Source organism: Mustela erminea, chromosome 20 (assembly GCF_009829155.1).
Source record: "Mustela erminea isolate mMusErm1 chromosome 20, mMusErm1.Pri, whole genome shotgun sequence".
In the NCBI taxonomy this organism is placed as follows: Eukaryota; Metazoa; Chordata; class Mammalia; order Carnivora; family Mustelidae; genus Mustela; species Mustela erminea.
The window spans coordinates 15,032,398-15,052,464 of NC_045633.1; the positions used below are offsets into that span (position 1 = coordinate 15,032,398).

The 20,067-nt window shown below is 47.8% G+C and overlaps 1 protein-coding gene across 5 annotated transcripts in view; it reads left to right on the plus strand.

The window, feature by feature from the left end:
• Positions 1-13,298, plus strand: part of LOC116580920 — a 138,392-nt gene extending 125,094 nt beyond the window's left edge. Inside the window, exons 71-73 of one of the 5 annotated variants that reach the window (XM_032327786.1) lie at positions 59-172; positions 326-467; positions 581-1,423. In XM_032327786.1, the coding sequence (XP_032183677.1) occupies positions 59-172; positions 326-467; positions 581-705 (381 nt within the window). In that variant the 3' untranslated portion in view covers positions 706-1,423. Of the gene's footprint in view, positions 1-58; positions 173-325; positions 1,424-1,557; positions 2,161-11,091 lie in introns of those variants that run through there. The other 4 variants (XM_032327785.1, XM_032327783.1, XM_032327784.1 and 1 more) reach the window with 4 other exon arrangements.
• Positions 13,299-20,067: the final 6,769 nt, after the last annotated feature.

The following is a 20,067-nucleotide window of genomic DNA, read 5'->3' on the forward strand; positions in this document are numbered from 1 at the left end:
CTGCCCAAGAAGGTGGAGGTCCAGGCAGGAGGCCTGAGTCTGGGCTTTGCCTCTCCAGGTGGGTGGCGACTGCAAGGCCATGGAAAAAACTCAGGAGTGCCCCGGCCAGAGCCCCACCTGCTGGGCCTTCTTCCAGGACCCCCGTTCCTGCCTGAGGAACTGCTTCAGGGTGGTGAGTGTCAGGCGGGGTCCGGCCCCCAGCAGAAACCATGCAGCAGGTGGACCAGGAGACCAAAAGTGGCCCTGATCTCGCCTCCGCCCCTCCCCTGAGCTACTCCCAAGGGTGCAGCAGGCAAGGACCGTGACTCTGGGTGCTGGCTTTCAGGTGGACCCCGTGCCATTCCTGAGCCTGTGCGTCCAGGACGCCTGTGGCCCTCAGGAGCTCCACCTGGCCTGTAACCTGGCGGCTGCCTACGTCCACTTGTGTGCCCGGGCCTTCGTGCCCCTGGACTCTCCTCCACAGTGTGGTAAGCCGCCCCAGCCCTCCGTGCGGCCGACCCCTGCCTTCCCTCCTGGAGGGAAAACTAGTTACTGTCTCTTAGTTCACGGCCTGACAACGGAGTGCCTGTCCGCCCGGCAGGAGCTGAGAGTTACGACAAAGTGTTGTGCAAAGGAGCACTTACTGGGAAGGAGAGGCCCCAAGAATGCCCTGCCCAAGCCAAGTCCAGTGAGTCCCGGGAGCTGACAGAGGAGACGGTAGCGTAGACAATGATAACCTCACCTCCCCAAACCGCAAAGCCACAGATCTGCCACTAAGGGGTTTGAATGTTCAGTCTCTCCAAGGTCTGGAAAGCCCTGCGGCAGCCGCTGTTAGGCAAGATTCCGATTCCCACAGCTAAAGCCCCACAGCTCGGGGATGGAAGTCAGCACGTGCACCACAGAGCAGGAGTAAAGGAAACATTATTCATGACACGCGGGAAAGAAGCGTCAGGCAGCTGTATTTAGGGGACTATTGGAGCGGGACAGGAACCACTGCAAGGGGGTCTGACCATAGAGGGGAGAGAGATCAGGCTCTGGTTACAACAGGGAAAAGTTGGGACTGAGAGTCAAGGAGCAGGGCCCGGGTGGGGGTGGGGGTGGATGCAAAATTACCAAGAGGAACCATCGGGGACGGTGCAGTTCTGCGAACCCACCCTGCCAGGAACTTGCTAGAGGCAGCCCCGGCCGATCGGAGGAACCCTGTCAGATGGCGAGGGGACCCGTCATCCTGGCTTAACTGACCTAGCAGAAGGTTTGCTAGACCTGGCCCAGGGTCTAGCAACCCCTAAAGAAGACCTCACTGAGATTTCCACAGAGCCCAAGTAGAGTCTGGTCAGACAACGACTCTTACCCATGCTGTAAGACCTTCAGATGCTAGAATTTAAAACTATTAAATACATATATTAACTGAAATTTAAAACGTAACCCTCCGAGCCACCCAGGCACCCCAAATCTGTTAAGTGTCTGACTCCTGATTTTAGCTCAGGTCATGATCTCAGGGTCGTGGGGTCAGGCCCCATGTCTGGCTCTGCACTAAGCGTGGAGCCTGCTTAACATTCTCTCTCTCCCTCCCGCCAGCTCATGTGCTCTCTCTCTAAAAATAAATATTTAAAGAAAAAAAATCAATGAACAAAAAAATATAAAACAGTCTCACAGAAAGTAAAGAGGTTTGAGAGCTGGAACTCCCTGGATTCCAGAAGCACAAGGTATCCCCCCCTCTTATTAAGGCTCATCAGCGTGGATCTTTGAAGGAACAAGTAGACGACCAGTGTCCCACCAGCAAGGACCAAACGTGGTAGAATATGCACCTTTAAAGGACTAAAAGAACAACTGCCTCATTGGATTTGAAACCCAGCTCAACTCTGACCGGAGTTATCTGCAAATGTCCTCCCCGCGGATGGACACTCCCCCTCACCATCCGTGGCTGCCTCTGTGTTGCAACAGCAGAGTGCTGGCAACGACTGTCCAGTCTGAAGTGTCTACTGTCCGTTAGGGAAAGTGTTGGCTGGTCCTCCGTGTGAACCAGGGGACGCAGGAGGGAGAAATTAATGGAACGAACAAGAAGTCGAAACTACAGATCAGCGGCGATTTTGAAAAACCATTCGCCAACTTCACTGATCAATTTCCAGACGCAGGTTAAAATCCGGTGATTGGAGAAAGAATGTTTAACCTCCAGAGTCTCCTAGCCCTTCAGTCAGCTGAACCTATAGGCTAAAATGTTTCTCTAAAAAACATCAGGGAAGGGACGCCTGGGTGGCTCAGTTGGTTAAGCAGCTGCCTTCGGCTCAGGTCATGATCCCGGCGTCCTGGGATCGAGTCCCACATCGGGCTCCTTGCTCCGCAGGGAGCCTGCTTCTCCCTCTGCCTCTGCCTGCCATTCTGTCTGCCTGTGCTCGCTCTCTCCCCCTCTCTCTCTCTGATAAATAAATAAAAAAAAATCTTAAAAAAAAAAACATCAGGGAAAGCTGAGGGAAGAGGACACCAAAAAATAGATTTCATCAAGGTTAAAATTATTCTGTTCTGTGAAAGATCTTCTTTTAAGACTGTGGAAAGACAAAGAAAATACAAGGCTTATATCTGACACAAGACTCCTATCTTATATGTAAATTCAAATGTAACAGTTAAGAAACCAAAAAACAAAATGGAAAATGGGCAAAACCCCTGGAGACGTTTCACTTAAGAGGACATACGAGTGGCACACACAAAAAATGAGGAACAGCTCCAACCCTCAGGGACATGAGACCACTACATACCGACCAGGACAGTTAAAAAAAATAACACCAAATACTGGCAAAAACGTGGAGAAGCTGGTTCTTGTGTGTACTGCTGGCAGGAGAATGGGAAACGGTACAGTCACTCTGGAAAAAGCTAAGCACGCGCTGACCGGTTGTTCCAGCAATTGCATTCCTAGACCTTCGCCCCACAGAAATTAAGAAACGTGCTTCGGGCAAAAGCCTGTATGTGAGTATTCGAACACAGTATTTTAATAGCCCAGAACTTAAAACAACCAGAAGAGCCTACTTTTGGTACGACCCTCTTCCCTGGGATTCTACTCAGCAATGAAAAGGAGCATCCTTTTTTTAAAAATTTGACAGAGAGCACGCACAAGCAGGCAGAGAGAGAGCGAGAGGAGGCAGCTCCTCGTGGAGCAGGGAGCCCGATGCGGGGCTCGATCCCAGGACCCGGAGATCGTGACCTGAGCCAAAGGCAGATGCCCAACGACTGAGCCACCCAGGCGCCCCAGAAAGGAACACACTCCTGACACAGGCAACAACTCAGATGAATCTTGAGAGCATTACGCTGAATCAATAGAAAGCCAGACTCAGAAGGTCACATGTTATCAGATTTTGTTTTTATAACAATCTGAAAATGACCGGTTATAAAGATGGAGAGTAAGTTAGTGGCTGCGGGGGGTCAGGGGTGGTGGGGGAAGGAGCGGTTGTGGCCACTGCCCTGTGGTGGCACAAGGGAGATGTGTGTGCTGGTAGAAACAATTCCGGCTTCTGATGGTAGAAGTCGTAACACAAGTCCGCGCCTGGGATGAGATGTCAGAACGACATATGTGCATTTCTACCAACGTCCGTTTCTGGGTTTTGATGTGGTACTAATAATAACGGAAGATGTGACCATGGGGAGGAACTGGGAGATACACAGGCTCTGTACTTCCTACCGTTGAACTTCCTGCAAATGTAGCATTATTTCAAAACAAGAAGTTGTAACTGTGACACACCAGGACCAGATTGCAACAGGCAAGTCGTAACCATTGACTATCCCCTGTTCCAGAAGAGAAAAAGAAAACCTTTCTCTTCACATTTTGATGAAGTAGGATGATACGAACATCCCACAAGAATATAGGAAGAAGCCCAATGGTGCCCTCAAGTACAGAGATCAATAAGCAATAAGCCAAATACAACAATATACAGCAATAAGCCAAATTCAACAATCTGTGGGATCCGAGGGACATACTGACGAAGGGAGATCATGCAGAAGGCTTCTGGTGGGCTAGCTAATAACGCGTTGGAAATACCTTGATCAAAATCCAGAGAAGGGCAAGTGACATTGGCAAGATGGCAGGCCCAGAAGCCCAGACCCTCACTCCTTGGAAATACCAAATGTATAATAAAATGGACCACAGTACTCTGACAACTTGAAGAGCAGCAGCAACCTCCAAATGGGTACCCAATCAGAAGCAAGCACAAGACGGTAGGGAGCCCTGGGGTGGTTTCTGCTTGCCTGTTCCAGTACGGTTTCAAGTAAGCCAGCCCATTCCTGACTCCATCCTCGGGGTGGAAGGAAAAACGTGGAACTTGGCTTTCGATGTTCGGATGCACCTGGGGGCTGCCAGAGGGCTCGGGGTGCTGGTGAGAATGGTGGCAGAGTCTGGATGTCGGGATGGAAGTTGCTGAAAGCAGTTACGGGTACCTGTCCGTGCCGGAGGGGGCTTCAAGGAGTCTGCAGAACCCCAGGGGGCTAGGGGTGAGATCACAGCTAGAGGAATGCAATGCTGTATCCAAACCCATTAGAAGCAGGGGTGAGGCTCCAAGGGAAATTAAGGTATATAAAAGCAACTGAGTGTTCTGGGGTGTGGAATTAAAGCACACACACAGGCCCAGGGAAGACACAGCCCTTGCAAGAGCCCTGTGCCTTTCCCCTGGGCTGATCCATGCAAGTCTTCCCCTGGGAAGACTTGGAGAGGTGGCGGTCTTTTTAAACGCCCAGTTTTCAACCAAAGATGATCAAACATACAAAGCAGCCCCGGAAGGAGGGCCCATTCAAAGGAGTACAGCAAACCTCCAGAAACCAACATCCAGGGTACAGAGGCCTCTCGGACTTTCATGGCAGACACTTTAAAACCACCCTCCGAAATACCCTCCGTCACCTGAAGGAGAAGGCAGGCGGACAGCTAAATGCTGCGAAGAAAACCACGTACGAGCAGGAGACTTTCAACAAAGAGAAACTGTAATCACCAAATTCTGGAGGTGAAAAGTCCAGTAACGGACTTCATGCCGACTGCGGACGACTGGCTTTTGATCTGAGGACACACACAGGTTGAAAGCCGAAGGATGGAAAGAGAGATTCTCTACAAAGAGTAACCAGGAGAGAGCACGGGGAGCTGTGCCGATATCGGAAACACCAGATTTAAGAAAAAAATAACTGTTAAAAGGGACAGGAAAGGACATTATGTGACAATCAAGGGATCAATACTCCAAGAACAACAATTTTAAGTATAAATGCATCAGGCATCCGAGCTTCTCAGTATCAGAAGCAAAGAGGGACAGAATCGAAGGGGGAAAAAGAGTTCTCCACTGAGGGCACCTGGGGGGCGCAGTCGGTGAAGCATCTGCCTTTGGTTCAAGTCACGATCTCAGGGTCCTGGGATGGAGCCACGCATCGGGCTCTCTGCTCGGTGGGGAGTCTGCTTCTCCTGTCTCTCTCCCCTAGTCATGTTCTCTCTCTCAAATAAATCAAATCTTTAAAAAAAAATAGTTCCACATTGAGATCTTCAGCCCATCCAACCCCCCCCCCCCCGCCCACTTTCAACCATGGATGGAACCAGAAAGATGCCCACGAAATGAATGGAGAACCTGAGCAGCACGGCAGGTCAACGGGACCTAAAAACACGCACAGCCTCCACCCAACAGCCACAGAATATGTAGTTTTCTCAAGTACACATAGAACATTCTCCTGAACAGACCATATGTTACACCACAAAATAAGTTTTTTTTATTAAGGTTTTATGTATTCATTTGACAGAGCACAAGCAGGGGGAGCAGCGGAGGGAGAGGGAAAAGCAGGGAGCCCGACATGAGGTTTGATCCCCAGAGCCCTGAGATCATGACCTGAGCCGAAGGCAGATGTTCAACCAATGCCCCCACAAAATAAGCCTTAATAAAATTTTGAAAACTGAGATCCTAGAAACTTGCAACTAGAAATCAGTAGCAAGTGGAAGATGGGAAAAATAAAAAATTGTGCAAAATTAAACAACATCCTCTTGACCAATGGGTCAAAGAAATCACAGGGTAAATGAGCAAATATCTTGAAAGCATGATGAAATGAAAATAAAAAAAAAAAAAGCCCAAACCAAGATATTTAGAGAAAGCAATGCCAAGAAGGAAATTTATATTCTTTTCCTGTAAATACTTACATGAAAAAAGATCTCAGATCAACAACCTAACTTTAACACCTTAACAAATTAAAAAAAAAAAAAAAAAGTGAACCCAAAACTAGTAGGAGGAAATCACACAGATTCAGAGACTATCAGTAATTTTTTTTTTCAGACAAATAAAACTGGCAAAACTTAGCTAGATTGGCTGATTTAAAAAAAAAAAAAGGATTCACCTAAAATCAGAAACGAAATAGAAGAAATTGCAGCCAATTTTTACAAAAATAAAAAGGACTGGGGCGCCTGGGTGGTTCAGATGGTTCATCATCTGCCTTTGGCTCAGGTCATGATCCCAGGGTCCTGGGATCGAGCCCCATATCTGACTCCCTGCCCAGCAGGGAGCCTGCTTTTCCCTCTCCCTCTACTGCTCCCCCTGCTGTGCTCTCTCCCTCTATTAAGTAAATAAAATCTTTTAAAAACTAAAAATAGGGGTGCCTGGGGGGTTCAGTTTGTTAAATTGACTGCCTTTGGCTCCGGTCATGATCCCAGAGTCCCGGGGTTGAGTCCCACATTGGGCTCCGGCTTGGTGCAGAGCCTGCTTCCCGCTCTTCCTTCCCACTCTCGTGCTGTTTCTCTGTCTCAAATAACTAAATAAAATCTTTAAAAAAGATTTTAGAAGTACTATGAACAACTGTATGACAAATGGACAACCTAAATGAAATGGTTAAATTCCTAGAAACCTGTAACTTGCCAGGACTGAATCGTGAAGGAGTAGAAATCCAAACAGCCCTGTAAGTAGTGAGAGGATTCAAACAGTAACTAAAAACGTCCTCACAAAGGAGGAAAAAGAAAGAAAAAAAAAAAAAATCCCAGTCTTCACTAGTGAAGTCTCCCAAGCATTTAAGGAATGAAAAGCAATCCTCCTCAAACGCTTACAAAACATGAAAGAGGAAACATGTCCAGATCCCTATGAGGCCAGAATTCCCGCCATACCAAAGCCAGAGAAAGATACTTCGAGAAGAAAAAAAACAAACTAGAGACCAAGATCCCTGATAAATAGGATAATATAGATGCAAAATCCTAAAGAAGAACAAAGACAGAGAAGAGTACTAGCCGACAGAAGTCAAGAGAGCATGGCGGGGCGGGGGGGGGGGTTATACACCACAACCAAGTGCGATTTACTCCTGAAATGCAAGGGTGGGTAGACATAGGAAAATTAATAGTGTATAACCCATTCCCAGAATGAAGGTCAAAAACCACACGCTTGTCTCCGTTGATGCAAAGAAAACACCTGGACAAAAATTCAGTATCCTTTCATGATGAAAACACTCAGCACACAGACTAGAAGGAAACCAACTAATAAAAGGCACGCTCGAGAAGCCCGCAGATCACATATCCGATGGTAAGAAGCTGAAGGCTTTTACTCTGAGATCAGAACTAACAGGGGCGGCTATGTTGGCCTCTTCTATTACGTGCAGCATTAGGAGTGCTAGCCAGAGTGATTAGTCCAGGAAAAAAAATTAAGGCATCCAAATTGATAAGGAAGAAATTCTCTCTGTTAATTACTGTCTCTTCTCAGACAAAACGAACATGTAAACAGACACAAAACCTTCTGTCCCTGCAGAAAACCCTAAAGATGACACACATACATCCTCCATTAGAATAAATTTGCCAAAGTCGCAGAATATAAAATCAACACAAAAACTGCAACATCAATACAAAAACTTGCATTTCTATACACTAACCTAACGGAAGTGAGGAGAATAAGTTTCATTTACGTTAGTATTCAAAGAGATAAAATACTTGGAATAAATTTAACCAAGAAGCTGAAAGACCCATATACGACCAACTATGAAACATTGCTGAAAGAAGTTAAAGATACAAAGAAATGGGAAAATATCCCATATTAATAGATTGGAATACTTAATATCATTAGGATGTCAATACTACCCAGGGATCTATGGACTTAAAGGAAACCCCATCAAAATCCCAATAGCCCTTTCCTACAGATAGTGAAAAAAGAAAAATTGGGGCGCCTGGGTGGCTCAGTTGTTAAGCATCTGCCTTCAGCTCAGGTCATGATCCCAGGGTCCTGGGATCGAGCCCCGCATCGGGCTCCCTGTCCAGCCAGGAAGCCTGCTTCTCCCTCTCCCACTCCCCCTGCTTGAGCTCCCTCTCTTGCTGTCTCTCTGTCAAATAAATAAAATCTTTTTTTAAAAAAATCCAACCTAAAAGTCATATGGATTCTCAAGGCCCCCCAAATAGCCAAAGCAATCTTGAAAAAGAGCAAAGAGGTTTTACACTTCCTGGTATCGAACTTATAACAAACTCCTAACAAAGCTGCAGCAATCAAAGCACTATGGTACTAACACAAGATATACAGACCAGGGGGACAGAATAGAGAGCCCAGAAGTGAAGTAAACCCTTGTGACTTCTCACAAGATTGGCAAGACCATACAATGGACAAAGCACAGTCTTTCCATCAAATAGTGGGGAAGCAGCGCGGGGAGGATGGGTGTCTACATCCCAAAGGATGACCTTGGACCCTTACTTGATACCACATATGAACACTTGCTCAAAATGGATTAGATGTCGGGGCGCCTGGGTGGCTCAGTGGGTTAAGCCTCTGCCTTCACCTCAGGTCATGATCTCAGGGTCCTGGGATCGAGCCCCGCATCGGGCTCTCTGCTCAGCAGGGAGACTGCTTCCCTTCCTCTCTCTCTGCTGCCTCTCTGCCTACTTGTGATCTCTGTCAAATAAATAAAATCTTTTTAAAAAATGGATCAGATGTCTAAATATAAAAACTGAAAGCATAAAGCCCTCAGAATATAGGGGAAAGGCTTCATGACGTTGGCTCTGATGGAGTCCTTAGAGAGGCACCAAGGGCCCAGTCATCTAAAGACAAACAAACTGCACTTCATCAGGGGTAGACACTTCTGTGCACAAAAGGACAATCGACAGAGTATAAAGGCAGCCTATGGGATGGGAGAAAATCTTTGCAAATTTTATCTGATGACGGGGTAAATACTCTGAATATATAACGAACTCCTGCAAACTCACCACCAACAGAACAACCTGATTAAGAAATGGTCGAAGGCAGGGCATGTGACCCTTGATCTTGGAGTCACGAGTTTGAGCCCCACATGGGGGATTAACTAAAAATAAATCTGCAAATGTTAGAGAAAATGGTCCAAGGACCGGAATAGACATTTCTCCAAAGATGACATTTCTCCAAAGACGACAGGCATGTGAGATGTTCAGTATCGCCCATCGTCAGGGGAATGTGAGTCAAAACCACAACGACCTAGCTCCTCCCACCCACCAGAAGAGCTTCTGTAAGAAAAAGAAATTAGGAAATAAATGTTAGCAACGATGAGGGAAAAAATTAGAACTCTTGTGTACTGTGGATGGAAATGCAAAAAAAAAAAAAAAAAAAAAAAAAAAGACACAGCCATTCTGGAAAACATGATGATGGTTCCTTAAAAAATTAAACATAGAATCACCATAGGATCCAGCAACTGCCACTTCTGGGCACATACCGAAAGGAATGGAAAGTCCGGACTCCAGCAGGAATCTGTACCTCCATACTGTGATATATACAATAGATAAAGTCTAGACCTTCTGACACTTGCTACGAATGGACGAACCCTGAGGACATTATGCTCAATGAAGGAAGCTGGTCATGGAGACCCAGGTTCTCGGAGTCCACTTAGGGGAGGCACCTCGAGTAGTCACAACCATGGAGCCCAGGACTCCAGCTGCTGGTAGAAGCGGCGGTTCAGGGGTTGTCGGTTAATGGGGACAGAGTTTCAGTTTTGCAGGACAGAAACAAAAGAGTTCTGGAGCTGAATGGTGGAATGGTGGTGTTGGCCGTTCAGCACTGGGAATGTCCTCAAGAGGGCTTGTCTGTGCCCTTGGACGCGGTGATTAAATTTCTTTACATGAAACAACATTTACGGAGCCCCCGCTCCACGCTCGGCCTGATGATAGGCCAGTCAACACTGTACTCCGGAGCGAGGGGATGATAAGAGACGAACACACTAAAGGAGCCAGAAATCTAGGCACAGGAACGAGCTCAGACCGACAGACACCCAGATATGCGGGAATTCACGACTGGGTTTATGGGACACAGACCGTACGTTTTGGCAGGAAGCTGGAAAGTAGTTTAAGAGTGCTTCTTATCTGGAAAAGAACCCAAAATCTCTGGAGAGGACAGAAAAGGCACTTAATGGAGTTCTCTCGTGTTCCTATTTTTAAGGAATTTCAACCCAAGGACCTCCCTGAAGCCTTTACCGTCCAGGGCGGGTGGGGACACATCAGAAGCCCTCTGAGGTCGGCAGCCAGAAAAGATACGCTGTCCCTGCTTCTCCTGCACGCCCTGTCGGCAACCCCATCCCACCGAGGCCGGAGAACAATCAAGGACCAGCGATCTCCAAGAATAATGTTTCAAACTCACCTGCTAATGGCGACTTGCCTAGGGAGGGTGCAGAGGGGCCGTCCCTTCTCAGTTAACGGGATCCACGCTTCCATGTGAGCCAGAGGTCCCGGGGTGAGCCTGGGTTGCTCTAAAGTAGAGGGAAACCACGAAGAGGTCACCAGATACTCTAGATCCATCTGACTGTCCCTGCTGCCGTGGTGCCCTGGATCCCCTCCCCTTATCCTTCAGGAGTCAGCTCGGGCATGGACCCCCCCCCCCGAACTTCCCTTCACTCCGATTTGGGTTTGGGGCGTCCCCTGTGCTCCCAAAGCTTGGGTACTGGGGTCCAGCCCCCTCGCCAGGCTGGGAACTCCAGGGTGTGGACGGGGTGGGTGGGGAAACCAGGTCTTGGTTCTCTGCCTCGAAGGTGTAGGGAACGACCGGCCGCTAAGTCCTGCTCTTTTCCAAAGGGGGAGGGGTCCTTTTAAAAAGCCCCCCCCCCCCAGGCCTGACAATGCTGGGGCTGCCAAAAGGTGCCCCCGCCTCGTCCTCTGGGCACCCGGCACAGCACGGCCTCCTCTTCTCTTTACAGTTTGAGACTGTGCCTAGGCCAGCACCAGCGGCCCAAGATTTCAGCCTCCTTCGCCAGAACCATTAGCATGAAACAGCAGCGGGTGGCAACCACACTTGCTCCAGATACAGCAAGGGAGGCTCGGAGTCGAAGATTTCAAAATACTTCTGGGGACCATGAAGTTCCCAGCTGGTCTGGAGGATTCTTTATGCCTTCCTCGATACCTGCGCTCTCTCCAGAACACAGCCTGGCTCCCTGGACCCCCACTCTGCAAAGGGACTTCCATTCCAGCAACTGTTCTAGCCCTAACATTTTTCCTCGTGCTTGGCTGCTCTGGCTGAGGCCTCCGCAGTGTGAGCCTGGCCTGCCCTAAGGTCTTCCTAGCTTGGGACTGGCTTCCCTTGTCCTCTGCAGCATCTCCCCTAAGACCCGAGGCTCCTGGAGGGGGACTGATGGTCCCCAATTCCTTCAGCATAAGCCTGGTGGGAGAGAGTCCCTCTTTGGGGTAAACACTGGATCTGGAACTGAATTGTTTCAGGGGGCACTTGAAGCCTCCTTTTTGAGGGGCTGGTTCCCAGAGACACCTGCTGGGGGCACTCAGGCCCCAAGGTTACAGCCTTCAAAGCTGTTCACTTCCTTTGGGAAGGCAAACCTATCCCTTGAATTTTTGACCGAAAAATAAAGCTGGCAGAATCCCTAACACATCCACCGGATGGATGGGACTAACCGTCCACAGGAATGATTCCCCGGAGTCTATGAGATCTGCCCTCCAGGAGAAGCCGCACCCCACCCCCCAGGCCCTCTGCACACAGATTCCTAAGATCCTGATTCCAGAACAAAGGGCAAAGCATCAGACACTAGGAACGGGTCAACCAGAAGCTCAGATGCCAGATACAGTTTTCCTGGCCTCCCCACACATAAATAATACTCAGCACACAGCAGGTGCTCAATAAAGTCTAGAAGAAGGAACTCTAGAGAGTCAGAGAGTTTTTTGAAGATGGCGTGAACGGACCAGCCCAGGACACTCCCACGTGCTGGTGGTGTTCTGATTTGCTGAGTGTGGGCTATGCAGTCACGGTTACAACCGAAAGACCCCAGAGTCCAGGCACGACTCTTTGATGTCTGACCTTTTCTTAGACCTTAGAGTCGCCCAGGGAGGCCTGCGTGACCCCATGTAATGGAAGAAACGGGCTCGGAGAACCCAGCGGACTTACACGAGGTCATCCAACCGGCCGACGGCCAGGCTGGTGCTGATGTGGGCCCCACTGGACCCGCAAGGCTGCCGGCATCAGTCACCACCTCCTGTGTTCCAAGAGCTGTGCTCATAGTCTACCACAGACATGAAGAGAGCCAAGCGCGCTTTCGCCCTGTCCCAAGACACATCCATAGTGCTTACTCATTTTTCCTGAGTCCACATTAAAATGTCCCCATCGGCCACGTCACACGTGATCAGAAACGCACCCTGGAGGTGCAGTCGGCCCAGAAGGCAGAGGAAGGAACCGGACTTCACAGTGAAAGCAAATCACTGGAGTGTGGGGCGGGGGTTGGGGGGTGGGAGGGAGGCAGAGCAGTTCAGGGTTTGACGCACCCATGGTTTATAACCACGTGACCTCAGTTTCTCTAGATCTGCTCAAAGGATCGGTGATTTCTGGTCCAGACAGGAAACTGCTGAAGGTTCCCAACCTGCATCCCACACTCTGTCCCCAGCCAGACACTTAGCAGGAAAAGGGCAGTAGGCTGGGCATGGGCCCGGACCCCAAGGGGTAAGCGCAGTTCTCCTCTCTCAAGGCAGATGTGACAACACCCACGCTTTGCAATCTGGGGCGTGTGGCTGGGTGTGCACGCACACGTGCAGGATTCAGAGAAGGATGGATGGGACAGGGGATGATTCCCTTAGAAATACCTAGAAACTGGGCTACAGCATATAAAGAGCAGGTCCAAAGAAAGTTTTTTTAAAAAAATCTAGTCTCCATGGAGTGATGTGGTAAAGGAGAAAGGTGCCATCAGAAGAGAAATGCAGCTAAGGGGTAAACATTAGGCAGAAAATTTGATTTTACTGGGGACCAAATGCAAATGAAAATAACAATGGTCATTTTGTTCCGCCGCAGAGGAGGTACTGAAGTAATAATACCCAGAACCTGTGAGGCTGTGGGCAAAGCCAAAGCCCTCTGATTCTGTAACTGGTAGTTTTAATTTGCACCTCTGTAGTGGGTTTCTTTCTTTCTTTCTTTCTTTCTTTTTCTAATTTGACAGAGATCGCAAGTAGGCAGAGAAGCAGGTGGGGGGGTGGGGGGTGTGGAGCAGGCTTCTCGCTGAGCAGAGAGCCCGATTCGGGGCTCGATCCCAGGACCCTGGGATCATGACCTGAGCCAAAAGCAGACGCTTTAACCCACTGAGCCACCCAGGTGCCCCCTTAGTAGTGGGTTCCTAACGTCTTTTTAAAACCATTCATTCCTTTGACCTAATTAGCCCCGCCTCTGGGACTTTATCCAAAACCAGGGAGGAGGGGAAACAGGAATGATTCCCAAGAATTTCCAAATAACTTCATTATTCAAGATGATGAAAAATCAGAGACAGCTAACAGGGAAATGATTTTTTAAAGCTGTGGTCTATTAATCTGATACACTATCTCGGACTCATTTGTCAAGAAGTCCAGCATAGGGCAATATATTAACATGAAGAAAAAGATTAGCTTCCAAGTCAAGCAGAAGGCAGGACTGCACAAATACTTGCACTAAGAATGACCGCATTTGGGCAAGGACTGGCAGGGATACTTCAAGTATCCCTGAAATGGAAACAGCTCATATAGGAAGAGGGATCACATTGTAGGTGATCGTTTTTCTTTTAAAAATTCCTTTTGGGGGTGCCTGGGTGGTTCAGTTGGTTAAGCATCAGACTCTGGGTTTTGGCTCAGGTTATGATCTCAGGGTCCGGACTGAGTTGGACATGGAGGCTGCTGGAAACTCTCTTTCCCTCAGCCTCTCCCCCAACCCCACATGCTTCCTTTCTTCCTCTCTCTAAATGTGACTCTTGATCCCCAGGTCGTGAGTTTGAACCCCACACTGTGTGTAGAGATCACCAAAAGGAAAAATAAACATCAATGGCACCTGGGTGGCTCAGTCAGTTAAGCCCATGTCTCTCTCTCTCTCTCTCTTTTTTTCAAAGATTTATTTATTTGACAGAGATTGCAGGTAGGCACAGAGAGAGAGGAGGAAGCAGGCTCCCTGCGGAGCAGAGAGATAGATGCAGGGCTCAATCCCAGGACCCTGGGATCATGACCTGGGCCAAAGGCAGAGGCTTTAACCCACTGAGCCACCCAGGTGCCCCGCCCATGTCTCTTAACCTCAGCTCAGGTCTTGATCTCAGGGCCATGGGTTCAAGCCCTGTGTTGGTCTCCAAGCCCAGCATGGACCTATTAAAAATTTTTTTATTTACAGGGACACCTGGGTGGCTCAGTGGGTTAAGCCTCTGCTTTCGGCTCAGGTCATGATCTCAGGACCCTGGGATCGAGCCCCGCATCGGGCTCTCTGCTCCGCGGGGAGCCTGCTTCCCCCTCTCTGCCTGCCTCTCTGCCTACTTGTGATCTCTCTCTGTCAAATAAATAAATAAAATCTTAAAAAAAAAATAGATACCTTGGTATGATGCTGTTTGTCCCAGAGAATTTTAGAAACTGAAAAGAAGGGAGAGGAGAACAGAAAGATAGTGTTTACTGAGTACAGAGCCTCAGGGAAGATGAGAACATTCTGGAAATGGATAGGGATTATAGTTGTCCAACACCGTGAACGTGTCTGATACCACTGAATGAGACATTTAAAAATGGTAAATTTTAGGTTATGTGCATTTTACTGTAGTAGAAAAAAAAAAAAACCAGGAAGGAAAACACAGGCTCGGAGGGCTTTTTTTGTTTCTGAAATCAGACAGGTTGGGGGTAGCCAAGAGTGGCACGCGTTTATAGGAACAGACGCGCAGAGGGAGCGCGGGAAGGTGGAGACAGAGGAGGGTGAGGAAGAGGGAGGAGGCGGCAGGGGACCCCGTCCTCCTTGAAGCTGCTTTCCGTGGTCAGGGAGGGTAACAGGCAGGTCGTTTCTCGGAGGAAGCTCCTGGAGGGAAGGGGAAAAAAAATGTTTATGCTCTACCAATCCTGGCTTCTGTGGCTGGGGTCCTGTCAATTATGCTGACGAGAGACTGGCAAGAGGAAGGGAGAAGTGTCTTAGCGTGTGTTTCAAGCATGTACCTGGGAGAACCGGCATGAGGAACGGGGGGAGAGAGAGAGCGAGCGTTCACAAGAGAACGACACGGTTTTCGAGAAGAGACAAGTCGAAGGAGAAGGTTGAGCTTCTAGAGGCAGAACACGGAGGGAAGGGGTAAATACACAGGGGAACTAACTAACAGGGTTTGTTATGTGGATGCCTTTAGTGATCCTAAGGGACTGGAGTTCTCTGCCAGGAATAGCCTGTACCCTTCTGGGAAGGGAGAGAGGGAGTCAGGTTTATAAATTTAGTCCTGCGAAGGGCACCTGGTTGGCTCAGTTAAGTGCCTGCCTTCGACTCTGGTTATGATCCCAGAGTCCTAGGATCAAGCCCCGAATCGGGCTCTCTGCTCGGCGGGAAGCCTGCTTCTCCCTCTCCCACTCCCCCTGCTGTGTTCCCTCTCTTTGCTCTCTGTCAAATATATAAATAAAATCTTCAAAAAAAATTATTTTTTAGCCCTGCTCTAGGCCAATAGGGGAAGAGCAACAAGCTTTTCCTGTGTCTGCCTTTTCCCAGCTGCCTTCAGCATCAAACTCTTTGGGGCATATTTTCAGGTAGCACGTTCCGCTGCCCTTTGCCTCTGTCAGTCCTGTTCTTGCCACCTGCGGGGCTTCTGACCAAATTAAAAGCGTATAAAGTCTGTGTGTGTGTGTGTGTGTGTGTGTGTGTGTCCCCGTACACACACACACACACACACATATACATGTGTGTATGTAATTATATTTTTTTAACAAATCTACTCTCCATGAGATGGTGTGAGTGAAACCTGAGTTTTACAACAGAAGGGGGCCAAGGGAAAAACAGCTTATGTTTGACCATTGTCTGAGTAAGCAGGAAACTGACCCAGTCTACACAACAGCTTAGGAAAAACCGTGGGAGCTTTCATTACCTAACCTCAGTTCTCAACGATTCTTTAAAGACAGGGAAAGGGTAGAAGCTCTCTGGCCAGGACTTCCTCCCTCAGGAGAGGAGCAGAGCCGATCCTTGGCCGCTGAATGCAGAGGACGCATTCCAGGGACTTCCTACTGCCTGGGATGGGGGTGGGGTGCTCTAGGAGATGATGTATATCTTAGCCTACTCCTCCAAGAACAACTTGGAAGAATGTAGCATTTCCTGAATGTAAAACTTTTCAAAAAATTAATTAAGAGAAAAATGGTAACCTCAAGTCAGCTTAAGACTTGTCTTATTTGGTAGTGGGGAAGGGGGTTTATGCTCATCAAGACTAGAAAGGGGCATGTCAAGGCCACAGTCTAGGCAAGCAGACTTGAAAACCTAGAGGAGACAGATTTTCTGGGGGCTGGGGGGGAAGTACCAACAAGAACATGAAGGGGTTTAGAACAAGTCTCCCCCAAATGTACAACTTTGGCACAGTCTACTTTGCCCTGAAGACAGCTGAGATCCTGCAAGTTCAAAAGAATGTTGCCCCTCCCCTAAGTACCCAGAAGAATCTAAAATGAGGGCTCTTTCCCAGAATGAGAGCTATTACCAGAGATAGAGTTTATCTGCAAGATCCATCTGCATGGCAGGGTAAGCATCTCATTACCCAACATCTCTTCTTATTGGCCTGCAAATGCCCTCCTCCCCCTTCGAAGCCCCAGACCCGCCTTCCCATCTCTTAGCTCAGGACAGCATATAGACCTCTTTTTTCCTTTCTGTCTTTGAACCCCTCCTCTGTATTCCTGTAGATTCCCATACATATCAGATTAAATTTGGTTTCCTCCTGTTAACCTGTCTCATGTCAATTTCATTCTTAGACCAGCCAGAAGAGTCTGTGAAAGGTAGAGGAAAACTTTTCCTCCCCAACATACCGAAAAGGGAAGATAGCTATACCCGAAGAAACTTGGGAAGGCTGTTGCAGACATACCACCATTTCCCTAAGCCCTACGGTGGGCAGGGAAGGGAGAAACCATAGGCATGGATCCATTCCCGGATGAAGGGAACCAACCTCAAGTCAACCTTAGGGATGCTCATAATGCCATTTAAATTTAACCAGCGCCTAGAGGAGGAAGGAACACTTCCAAATTCTTTATTAGGGACATCGATATGGAAAGCCAACGATTACAGCACAATAAAGGAAAACCATAGACCAACTTTGCTTACATAAAAACCAATGCAAGGCAAAGAGGGGAGCCACCGGTGGTAACTGCCCTTTGGGGGGAGAAGTCATCGCGGCAGAAGTCCAGCTTAACAACGTGCCAGTGTGCCTCTCAGCATTTTCTAGCAGGTTAGCCCTTTGCTGGCAGTTATCACCCTGTGTCTCCATGGATGTGGCTCAATGAACTGAAGTAAGACGGCAAAGGGGTAGGAGGCCTAAATATCATCGGGTCCCAGGAGTTCAGCTAGATAGTTATCAGACCATTCTGAGCACCTACAAACTCAACAGGAGAGCGAAAAGAAGAAGAGCCACAATTCTAGGAACAGAAAACCAGCCACTTTCTGGAAGGTAGGACGTGCGGAGAAGTGAATCCGAAGCGACGGGAAGACAGACTGCGGGGGGAGAGGCCAGCTCCCGACAAGTGGTGGAACAGCAGAGCACAAAATCGGAACTTGTAGAAGTCTGCTCCACTGAGGGATGTCGCTCCAGAGCCTAAGCAGGAGGTGGAGCCTCGTGGGGACAGTGTCATCTCAGGACACAGAAGACCAGGGGTGCCTGAGGCAGTGGCAGAGCTCCCAGGTATCAGAGCGGGGAAGCCAGATGCAGAGATGGAGCCGAGCAGTGGGCTCTCAGCTCATGGTTACCTTAAGCCGTGATTAACAGCACAGTTGGTCCACTGCTCTTGGGGCAGGGACCCCACAAGTGGCAGATCTAGGGAGACGCCCTCCTTCCTCCTCCAGGAGGAGCAGCGTGGGAGCGAGAAACAGGAATCAGCTGGGTTTGGAGACTCCAAACGGGGCCGTGCACCAGAGATAGAAATGCTCGGTCACAGGCTGGGTGAGCTCAGAGTGTGGCCAGAGACCCGGGAGATGGGAGGGAGTGACTGTTTTTCTCTGAGGGTGCACTGAGGAGTGGGACCCTGAGCTCTTGGCTCCTCCAGGCCTGAGACGGGGAGGCCGCCATTTTCATTCCCGGCCTCCATTGCAGTCCGGAAAGTGTTCAGGGATAAAGGCTACTGAGAGAACCCAAGAGCAGATGACTTAGCCCGGCCCAGGCAAGGGCGGCGCAATCGGCAAAGACATTTGAGAATCACCGCAACAGGCCCCTCCCCCAGAGGATCAGCAAGAACATCCAGCAAAGACAAAGTTCATCGATCAATGAGAACTGCAAAACTTCAGAGCTATGGGAATGCATGGCTTCACCCCCCCCCCATGATTCTTTAGTCTTTCAATGTTAAATTTAAAAAATTTTTTTCTTATTCTATTTTTTAAAATGTTTCCTCTTTCCTATTTTAACGTTTTAACTATTTAATCTTTCCAATACCTCTTTAAAAAATCTTTTTTAATTTTCACAGTGATAGTCATATTCTATCCCTTCATTATATTTCACCTTATTTTTTGTACACATATACGCTTTTCTTTCCTTAAAATTTTGGGATACAGTTTCTTCTAATAGATCAAAATATACCTTAAATCTAGAGAATGGCTTTGTTCTAGGCTCCAGACTGACGACCTTTTCTTTTTTTTTAACCAACTTCTTATGTTATCAATTCCTTTTTTAGAATCTTTTCAAATTTACATTTTTACAGTCATAGTCCATCCCTTGTGTTTACCCTTATTTTTGTGTATATATATATATATGTGTGTGTGTGTGTGTGTGTGTGTTTCTCTTTCTTTAAAATTTTAAAATTCTAACAGACCAAAATATACCCAAAATCAAGTGTATGGCTCTGTTTTATTCACCTGTCTAATATACATATATATATACACTTTTTTTCTTCTTTTTTTCCCCTCCTTTCTTCTCCCCCGTTTTGGGTCTCTTCTGATTGGGTTAGTGTATATTTTTCTGGGGTCATTGTTATGCTTTTAGTATTTTGTTCTCTCACATTCATCTATTCTCATCTGGATAAAATGAAAGGGTGGAAAAACTCACCTCAAAAAAAGAACAAGAGGCAGTACCAACCGTTAGGGACCTAATCAATAAGACATTAGTAATGTGTCAGAAATAGAGTTCAGAACGATGATTATCAAGGTGCTAGCTGGGTTTGAAAAAAAGCATGGGAGATACTAGAAAATCCCTTCCTGGAGAAATAAAGGAACTAAAATCTAACCAAGTTGAAATTTTAAAAAAGCTATTAATGAGGTGCAATAAAAAACAGAGGCTTTTACTGCTAGGATAAATGAGGTAGAAGAGAGAATTAGTGATATAGAAGACCAAATGATGGAGAATAAAGAAGCGGAGAAAGAGAGAGACAAACAACTACTGGACCACGAGGGGAGAATTCGAGAGATAAGTGATACCATGAGACAAAACAATATTAGAATAATTGGGATCCCAGAAGAGGAAGAGAGAGAGAAAGGGCAGAAGGTATATGGGGGCAAATTATAGCAGAGAAGTTCCCTAATTTGGCGAAGGGTACAAGCATCAAAATCCAGGAGGCGCAGAGAACCCCCCTCACAATGAATAAAAATAGGTCCACACCCCGTCATCTAACAGTAAAACTTACAAGTCTCGGTGACAAAGAGAAAATCCTAAAAGCAGCTCGGGACAAGAAGTCCGTAACATACAATGGTAGAAATATTAGACTGACAGCAGACTTATCCACAGAGCCCTGGCAGGCCAGAAAGAACTGGCATGATATATTCAGAGCAC